At 43.8% G+C, this 10,000-nt stretch overlaps 1 protein-coding gene and 1 long non-coding RNA gene across 2 annotated transcripts in view; one reads left to right on the top strand and one right to left on the bottom strand.

The window, feature by feature from the left end:
* Positions 1-10,000, bottom strand: part of LOC115225738 (adhesion G protein-coupled receptor L2-like) — a 69,193-nt gene that overhangs the window by 39,013 nt on the left and 20,180 nt on the right. The window contains exons 6-10 of the mRNA XM_029796680.2: positions 8,157-8,228; positions 6,434-6,505; positions 5,505-5,683; positions 2,697-2,788; positions 1,984-2,167 (exon numbers count right to left, since the gene is read on the bottom strand). Of these exons, the coding sequence (XP_029652540.1) occupies positions 1,984-2,167; positions 2,697-2,788; positions 5,505-5,683; positions 6,434-6,505; positions 8,157-8,228 (599 nt within the window). The remainder of the gene's footprint in view (positions 1-1,983; positions 2,168-2,696; positions 2,789-5,504; positions 5,684-6,433; positions 6,506-8,156; positions 8,229-10,000) is intronic.
* Positions 574-6,932, top strand: LOC118768339. Its single transcript, XR_005004161.1, has 3 exons — positions 574-593; positions 4,759-4,762; positions 6,857-6,932. It is a non-coding gene; the product is annotated as an uncharacterized LOC118768339 (long non-coding RNA).

The following is a 10,000-nucleotide window of genomic DNA, read 5'->3' as shown; positions in this document are numbered from 1 at the left end:
AAACCGAAAGAAGATCGTCCCCTAATTCTTCAATCCCTCCGCTCCCTACTGCTCCCTGTTCCTTCCACGTGACCGGTGTTCGGCCAAGCATGATCTTTCTTTCTCAACCCGCCCGCCGCCCGTACAATACCTTATTTTCCTGTCTCCTGACCGTCCTCTTTGCTTGTGCATCCAGACTTTCACTCCACACCTCAGCACACCTTAACTTGTCCTTATTAATCGAAAGACACCTGTTGTTATCCTCTTCTTCTTTGTATTTGTAATTGTGTAACATTTTCTACGTTTTCTTGTTTTTGTGTTTTGTCTATGTTGTTGTACACGTTCGCATTTTTTCTTCCAAACATTTAATGCTCTTAGCTTAGACTTTTGGGGGCCAACCAATTTTGAGCAGTCTCAAGTGCAACAGGCCGAAACTGTAGTGATAATTAGAAGCTTGACTGATGAATAACAGGCCACGAATGATCCGTCCAGTTTTTCCTTGTCCGTTTTTGTATCGTCTATCTGTCCATATGTTTTTAGTGTCGTTCGTTACGTTCTTATTCCGTTTTTTGATTTATATATATTTATATATATGTGTGTGTGTGTGTGTGTGTGTGTATAAATAAATATATATATACATATATATATATATATATATATGCATGTATGTATGTACGTATGTATGCATGTATATATATGTATTGTGTGAGTATGTATGTCTACGTATGTATGCAGGTGTGTGTGTGTCTTTGTGTCTGTGCTTGTCCCACCATCACCACACGTTGACAACCGATGTTGGCGTTTTTACGTCCCCGTAACTTAGAGGTTCGGCGAAACAGACCAATAGAATAAGTACAATGTTTAAAATAATAAGCACTGGGGTTGATTCATTCGAAGATAAATTCCCGAAGGTGGTGCCCCAGCATGGCCACAGTCAAATGACTGAAACGACTAAAAGATACAAGGTATAATTACGGTAAAGTATCTCCTTATACAAAATCTATTCTTCACCGTTCGTATTAAATAGTAGATTACAAGTCATCATAAACCATGTCTAGATTCATGTGGAAGCACTCCGTCGGTTACGACGATGAGCACTCCAGTTGATCCGAATCAACGGAACAGCCTGCTCGTGAAATTAACGTGTAAGTGGCTGAGCACTCTACAGACACGTGCACCCTTAACGTAGTTCTCGGGGATATTCAGCGTGACACACAGAGTGACAAGGCCGGCCCCTTTGAAATACAGGTACAACAGAAACGGGAAGTAAGAGTGAGAGAAAGTTGTGGTGAAAGAGTACAGCAGGGATCACCACCACCCCCTGCAGGAGCACTCCGTCGGTTACGACAACGAGGGTTCCGGTTGATCCGAATCAACGGAACAGCCTGCTCGTGAAATTAACGTGTAAGTGGCTGAGCATTCCACAGACACGTGCACCCTTAACGTAGTTCTCGGGGATATTCAGCGTGACACAGAGAGTGACAAGGCCGGCCCCTTTGAAATACAGGTACAACAGAAACAGGAAGTAAGAGTGAGAGAAAGTTGTGGTGAAAGAGTACAGCAGGGATCACCACCACCCCCTGCAGGAGCACTCCGTCGGTTACGACGACGAGGGTTCCGGTTGATCCGATTCAACGGAACAGCCTGCTCGTGAAATTAGCGTGTAAGTGGCTGAGCACTCCACAGACACGTGCACCCTTAACGTAGTTCTCGGGGATATTCAACGTGACACAGAGAGTGACAAGGCCGGCCCCTTGAAATACAGGTACAACAGAAACAGGAAGTAAGAGTGAGAGAAAGTTGAGGTGAAAGAGTACAGCAGGGATCACCACCATCCCCTGCCGGAGCCCCGTGGAGCTTTTTAGGTGTTTTCGCTCAATAAACACTCACAACGCCCGGTCTGGGAATCGAAACCGCGATCCTATGACCGCGAGTCCGCTGCCCTAACCACTGGGCCATTGCGCCTCCACACTCTAGATTCATAAGGGAACGAATAACACTCACCATCAAAGTAATGCTTGTTGCATAAACTTCCGGAGCAACAAGAAACACAATCTGTACCATCAGCCCATGATTGGCATGTTTTCCGTGTGTTCACCTCGGTTTCGATACATTCTTTGTATGTACGACAGGACCCCACAACCTTCTGCGTATCATCAGTTATTGACACATTCGTCATACACATAGGCTATAACAATAAATATAAAAAAAGTTAATAAATGTCATGCCGCTACTACTACTACTACTACTACTACTACTACAACACAACAACAACAACAATAATAATGAGGAGAAGGAGGAGGAGGAGGATAATAATAATGTTAATAATAATAATAATAATAATAATAATAATAATAATAATAATAATAATAAATAAATAACAATAATAATTTTCTATGTAACGGCAGACGAAATACCTATTTCTTTACTACCCACAAGGGGCTAAACATAGAGGGGACAAACAAGGACAGACAAACGGATTAAGTCGATTATATCGACCCCAGTGCGTAAATAAGTATTAGCCGAGTACTAGTCGGCCCTATTTCCTCACAACCTGAGGAAGACCGTGAATACGTCTGTGTTTACTTGCGGCTACATAGGCACATAGAACAATTAGCGGAAGCACGGTTCAAGTTACTTGGCCATACCGGCTTGTTAGTGACGGCCACGGATGGGTATTTTATAATGGAAAGGAAGAAAATAACTTTTCAGTTTACCTTATATCCTGGACAGCTTGTCACGGCCGAATCATTGCATATGGACCCCTCACATGATTGGCACTTCAAAGCCGGTTGAAATAAGGTGTAATCTATAGAATATAAGAATATATCTATGATTAGGAATCAAATGTAGCAATAACAACAAAAATTTACTTTATGATGTAATGTAAAAGCATACGTGTTAGCGTTGAACTCAATAATATTATACATCTCTCTCTATATAAAGCTGAAGTTGTCTGTGTATGGCAGGTTTGGTAGCCTTCAACTAACACTATCTCCTCCGAGACCCTGCGGCGCAAGTTGACCAAAATTGAGAGTTTAATAGAAGAAGGCTTGTTCTTTATTCCGTAGAAGAAAAACTTCAAATCGGACCATGTTAACACCAAAAATTATTTACATCAAAAGGTGCTTTTTTTCTATGAAAATCCCTATTTTTTTACGATTTTTTGACTGCTGTGTCGCCATTTTTCTGTGCATTTCAACCAGGAAAATGTTCACTTAAAGAGAATAACAAGCTACATAATGCAAAATTTTTACTTTTCAAAAATTCCAATTTTTGTCCATTTTGAGGTCCGGACCAAATCAGACCCCGAGCAACTCGACCGGACCGTCGGTCCAGCGTCCCATGACGGAGGCGCTGGTGGATGGCATGGGCTTGCTTCTCCAGGTGCCGAGTCGCAGGCCACTGATTTTTCCCGATTGATTTTCGCTCCTGTCACCGCTTCGTAGGCTTTCAGTGTCTCGCCGACGAGCTCGATGTGCTCGTAGCTAGACACTACGACGGTGACGTCGTCCGCGTATGCAGAGTTGCCAGCTTCCGCAATAATGGCTCGAGTGTCAATACGTATAGAAGCGACGAGAGGAGGCATCCCTGACGGACCGAACGTACGATGTCGAAAGGTCTCGATAGATGTCCATTTACGCGAATTACCAAGCAGATACCTCTGTAATTCGCGTAAATGGACATCGCGTAAATGGACATCTATCGAGACCTTTCGACATCGTACGTTCGGTCCGTCAGGGATGTCTCCTCTCTATCCAGCCGCGGAAGACGGGACCGAAACCAGCCGCTCTGAGGACAGCCTCCAAGTATCGATGGTCTACCCTATCGAAAGCTTTCGATCGATCCAAATTGATCAGCGCCCCACCCATGCCATGTTCCTTAACTACCCTGTCTATGATGTAGCGCATCAGGTGGAGATTGTCATGGATGCTCCGGCCCGGCACGGCGCACGTTTGCGCCTTGTCGACCAGTTTCTCGATGACAAGTGCCTGCCTCTTAGCTAACACCTTGGCCAAAATTTTGAAGTCTGCATTAAGCAGAGTGATGGGCCTAAAGTTATCTATTACATCCCCCTTGTTTAGATCTTTCTTCAGCAGTGTTACGGCTCCTCGGCTCACAAAACCAGGAATGCTCCCGTTTTCTTACCAGTTTTGCTGACGCCGCCAAACAAGTCTAAAGCTCGCGGGGTAGACCATCCAAACCCGGCGATTTGTCCCTCGACATCCTGCCATCGCGTCCCTCACTTCCGACGCCGTGATGGCACCTTCGCAACGCCATGCCTCTCTTGTCGAGAGTCGTGGTAGGCTGTGTAATCGTGGAGGCACTGAAATCCACCCTACGTTCTTGCCAGCCACTCGTCCTGAACAGTCGGAAAAAATGCTGTTGAAAGGCCTCATACATTTTGGTTGGTTCGAGCAATTCGCGCCCCTGTTCATCTACCAGAGACCGAATGGTGGCTTTGTTGCCCTGTTGCGCCTCTGCCACCCGGGCCTCTCGCGCGGCTCTAACACTTTCGTTCCTTAGAGCACGCATCCTTGCTCTGAAAACACACCCTTCGTGTTTGGCGTTGAAGTGTTGGTCGAGGGCCAACCTCGCTGCCAAAACGTCGGATGCGATGCCGCTTCTAATTGCCTCTTCTAGCTTCTTAACTAGCTCACCCTCTACTCTATTTCTATCTATGGCTAGTGCTTTGCTGTACCTAAGCGCTTCTGCTTTTACTGCTCTCTTGAGGGCAAACCACCATTTTTTGTTGATGATGGCTCCCGTCAAAGCCAGGTAAGTAGCTAGGTAGGTATGTAGGACGATAGGTAGGTAGGTAGGTACGTACGTACGTACGTAGGGAGATATGTAGGTAGGTAGGTACGTAGGTAGATATGTAGGTAGGTAGGTACGTAGATAGGTGGGTAGCTAGCTAGCTAGCTAACTAAGTAGATAGGTAGCCAGGTATGTATGTATGTATGTATGTATGTAGGTAGGTAGGTAGGTATGTAGGTGGGTAGGTAAGCATGTAGATGGGTAGGTAGGTATGTAGGTAGATAGGTAGATAGGTAGCTAGGTATGTAGGTAGGTAGGTAGGTAGGTAGGTAGGTAGGTAGGTAGGTAGGTAGGTAGGTTGGTAGGTAGGTAGGTAGGTAGGTATGTAGGTAGATAGGTAGATAGGTAGATAGGTATGTAGCAAGGTAGGTAGGTAGGTAGGTAGGTAGGTAGGTAGGGTTGGTAGGTAGGTATGTAAGTAGGTAGGTAGGTATGTAAGTAGGTAGGTAGGTAGGGTTGGTAGGTAGGTATGTAAGTAGGTAGGTAGGTAGGTAGGTAGGTAGGTAGGTAGGTAGGTAGGTAAGTATGTAGGTAGGTAGGTAGGTAGGTAGGTAGGTAGGTTGGTAGGTTGGTAGGTGGGTGGGTAGGTAGGTAGGCATGAATGCATATATATGTATATCATCATAATGTGAACAGCAGAGAATACCCTGGAGTTTTGTTAGTGGTACCTATAGAGTAACAACAGAACCAAAGAAAATTTTACTAACGTGAACAATACGTATATTGTGATATGTCCCAAGGATCTCCTTGACTATGATGACCAATTTCAATTTGTGCATAACATATTCCTGAAACTACCAGATGTCTTGCGAATGCTTTCTTTGTATAGTTTACCAACGCTGGTAGGTGACATCCACACACCATATTGCTATTTGACCTGAGGTCACTGTAAATACAATGAGAATTCTAAATGAATTTGCTGCTGAGCAACGGAGGAACTTTTGTTTGATTTGATAAGAAACAGTGATTATTTAATTTCAGTAGACATGTGGTAAGTAGTTTGTTTACCAACCACATGGTTCCGGGTTCAGTCCCACTGCGTGGCAGCTTGGGCAAGTGTCTTCTACTATAGCCTGGGGCCGACCAAAGCCTTGTGAGTGGATTTGGTAGACGGAAACTGAAAGAATCCCGTCGTATATATATATATATATATATATATATAGTTATCCAAACAAGAAAACACAAAAAAACACAACAACGCGAGGACGTGGAACAAATATAGTATTATTGGACGCTCAGGAAAGAAGGAGGGTTTAATGTTTCGAGCAGAGCTCTTCGTCGGAAACATAGGAGAAGGAAAGATCCAGAGAAGGGAAGACAGAGGGAAAAAAATCGCCAACGGTACACACGAGGTCACATATGGGTGTGTGTGTTTGTGTGTCTGTGTTTGTCCCCCTAGCATTGCTTGACAACCGATCCTGGTGTGTTCACGTCCCCGTCACCTAACGGTTCGGCAAAAGAGACCGATCGAATAAGTACTGGGCTTACAAAAGACTGAGTCCCGGGGTCGAGTTGCTCGATTAAAGGTGGTGCTCCAGCATGGCCGCAGTCAAATGACTGAAACAAGTAAAAGAGTAAAAGAGTAAGAGTAAGTAAACTTAAATTTCCAATAGACAAAGAACTTTGTTCTACTTACATCTCAGTTATTTTGGGGAGGAATAAAAAAGCGCCATCTTCAATTTCTTTTATTTGACTTTCGCTCAAATCTCTGAAAGACAAAAAAAGCAAATCTTTATATATAAAAGTCAAGTTGCGTGTCTGTCTCCTACGATTTAGATTCCTAACTACTCCCACATTTTGCGGCGCAGTTTAACCAAAATCGGGTATCGTATAGTCGTGATTCATATCGAGCCCTTCTGGGTATTAGCGCGCGTCTACGATGAGTCTACGATTTAAAAAAAAAATTACCATCATTTTTTCCCATTTTTAATGCATTTCTTTGCTATTATATAAGGGAAGTAACTCTCTAAAAATGCTTATATAGTTTTTTCCCTTACAAACCCGAGCAACGCCGAGCGATACTGCTAGTATTACCTAAATTAAAATAAGTAAAATATAGGAGAGTATTGTAGTTCGCTTGAAGCATTGTGTACTGTTTGTAAAATGTAACGTGTCTTGAATGACACAACAAAGCAGAGTAGACTTCATTATCCATAGTCTGATATAATAATAGAGTGGTTGTATACTGTCAACTTAACGTGACAGTCCCGTAAGGGAATTACACCACCGCTATTTAGCCCTAGGAAGCATCGACGCTTCCTGTCGACCTTGACACATTTCCTGTGTCCTTATATATTTACGAAGGGGAGACAAACACCCCCAACAGCTAGGCTTGCATCTAGAGACATGCATGTTTCAGGGTCTTGCCCATCATCAGTCTAGAGTAGCAAGGCATGTCTCTAGAGTGTCCTTATATATTTACGAAGGGGAGACAAACACCCCCAACCGCTAGGCTTGCATCTAGAGACACGCATGTTTCAGGGTCTTTGCCCATCATCAGTCTAGAGTAGCAAGGCATGTCTCTAGATGCAGGCCTAGCTGTTGGGGGTATTTGTCTCCCGTTCGTAAATATATAAGGACACAGGAAATGTGTCAAGGCCGACAGGAAGCGTCGATGTTTACGTCCCTGTAACTTAGCGGTTCAGCAAAAGAAACCGATAGAAAAAGTACGAGAATTACAAAGAATAAGTCCCGGCGGTGCTTCAGCGTGGCCGCAGGCAAATGACTGAAACAAATAAAAGAGCTTAAAAAAACATGAAACTAACTAATACCTACGACTGTTTCATTAACAGACGCAGGAGTGGCTGTGTGGTAAGTAGCTTGTTTACCAACCACATGGTCCCGGGTTCAGTCCCACTGCGTGGCACTTTGGGCAAGTGTCTTCTACTATAGCGTTGGGCTGACCAAAGCCTTGTGAGTGGATTTGGTAGACGGAAACTGAAAGAAGCCCGTCGTATATATGTATATATATATATGCGTGTGTGTGTGTTTGTGTGTCTGTGTTTGTCCCCCTAGCATTGCTTGACAACCGATGCTGGTGTGTTTATGTTTCCGTTACTTAGCGGTTCGGCAAAAGAGACCGATAGAATGAGTACTGGGCTTACAAAAGAATAAGTTCCGGGGTCGAGTTGCTCGATTAAAGGCGGTGCTCGAGCATGGCCGCAGTCAGATGACTGAAACAAGTAAAAGAGTAGACATTCTTCCAAACACCGCAGCGTGGTAATGAAAATTTAATTCTAGCAGTCCTGATGTAATACGCATTCCTTGAAGATTCTGGCAGCGAGCGAAATCTGTTAATTCTAGTAATGCATGCATTGGAAATATTCACAACAAATTAAAAACTTTAGCGTTTCACTTACAGATAAGTCAAAGATAGCAGATGCGGAAATATTCTTGAAGATATGGTCGACAATGCGTTCCCGCGGAGATTCCTACAGAATAAGAAAAAAAGCTATGTATATTATATATATATATATATATATATATATATATATATATATATATATATATATATATATATATATATATATATATATATATATTTCTTTATTACCCACAAGGGGCTAAACACAGATACGACAAACAAGGACAGACAAACGGATTAAGTCGATTACATCGACCCCAGTGCGTAACTGGTACTTAATTTATCGACCCCGAAAGGATGAAAGGCAAAGTCGACCTCGGCGGAATTTGAACTCAGAACGTAAAGACAGACGAAATACCTATTTCTTTACTACCCACAAGAGGCTAAACACAGAGGGGACAAACAAGGACAGACAAAGGGATTAAGTCAATTACATCGACCCCAGTGCGTAACTCGTACTTAATTTATCGACCACCGAAAGGATGAAAGGCAAAGTCGACCTCGGCGGAATTTGAACTCAGAACGTAACGGCAGACGAAATACCTATTTCTTTACTACCCACAAGGGGCTAAACACAGAGGGGACAAACAAGGACAGACAAACGGATTAAGTCGATTACATCGACCCCAGTGCGTAACTGGTACTTAATTTATCGACCCCGAAAGGATGAAAGGCAAAGTCGACCTCGGCGGAATTTGAACTCAGAACGTAACGGCAGACGGAATACCTATTTCTTTACTACCCACAAGGGGCTAAACATAGAGGGGACAAACAAGGACAGACAAACGGATTAAGTCGATTACATCGACCCCAGTGCGTAACTGGTACTTAATTTTTCGACCCCGAAAGGATGAAAGGCAAAGTCGACCTCGGCGGAATTTGAACTCAGAACGTAACGGCAGACGAAATACGGCTACGCATTTCGCCCGGCGTGCTAACGATTCTGCCAGCTCGCCGCCTTGAATACATAATATACCAGTCTATATTGGATCACTGGTGGCGTTCTTTTTCTGTAGTCACCATGTTTAAACCCTTCATCGGTTTCTTGAGTGACTTTCATCGAGTCCGCCTAATCTGAGAAAACCTTCATCTCCACATTCAGAAAAGGGGGAAAATGGCAAAGGAGAGGAAGAAGGAGAATGAGTAGAAAAAGAAGGATGAAAAGAAGGTGAAAGAGGAGGTGGGGAGGGGAGGAGGGGGAGGGGAGGGGTGTGGAGGGGTGTGGAGGGGTGTGGAGGGGTGTGGAGGGGTGTGGAGGGGTGTGGAGGGGTGTGGAGGGGGAGGAGGAGGAGGAGGAGGAGGAAAAGTAGAAAAAGAAGAAAGATGACGGTGATGATATTGGAGAAGAGCGAGAACGAAAAAGAAGAGGAAAAGAAGAAAGAAGAGAATGAGGAGAACAAAGAGGATGAGGAGAACGAAGAGGATGTCAAAAACATGGTTAACATGTAGCAGATACACTAGACTTTCATCCAAATTTACACTCTTACAGATATACGTACATATATACGCGCACCAGGAAACAGACAGATACCTTTGTATACACATATGCTCTCTCTCACACACACCTTATACACACACCTTATACACACACCCTATACACAACTTACAGAACCACAATCCTATGAGTATATATACAGGCGCATAGATATGACGTAAATGTGTGTGGCTATTGACACACTTTCTGTGCCCTATCAATATTTGCAAAGGGAAGCTATCCTTCCCATCGTCGACCTGACGTGATACGCACAGATCCAGGTTTCTGAGTATTTACCCGTCGTCAGCGCACGTCAAGCACCAGTCTTCGATGCAAAGAGGTCCCAATGCAAATACGTATATCCT

Source organism: Octopus sinensis, linkage group LG28 (genome assembly GCF_006345805.1).
Source record: "Octopus sinensis linkage group LG28, ASM634580v1, whole genome shotgun sequence".
NCBI lineage: Eukaryota > Metazoa > Mollusca > Cephalopoda > Octopoda > Octopodidae > Octopus > Octopus sinensis.
This window is presented reverse-complemented; position numbering and strand designations above follow the sequence as displayed.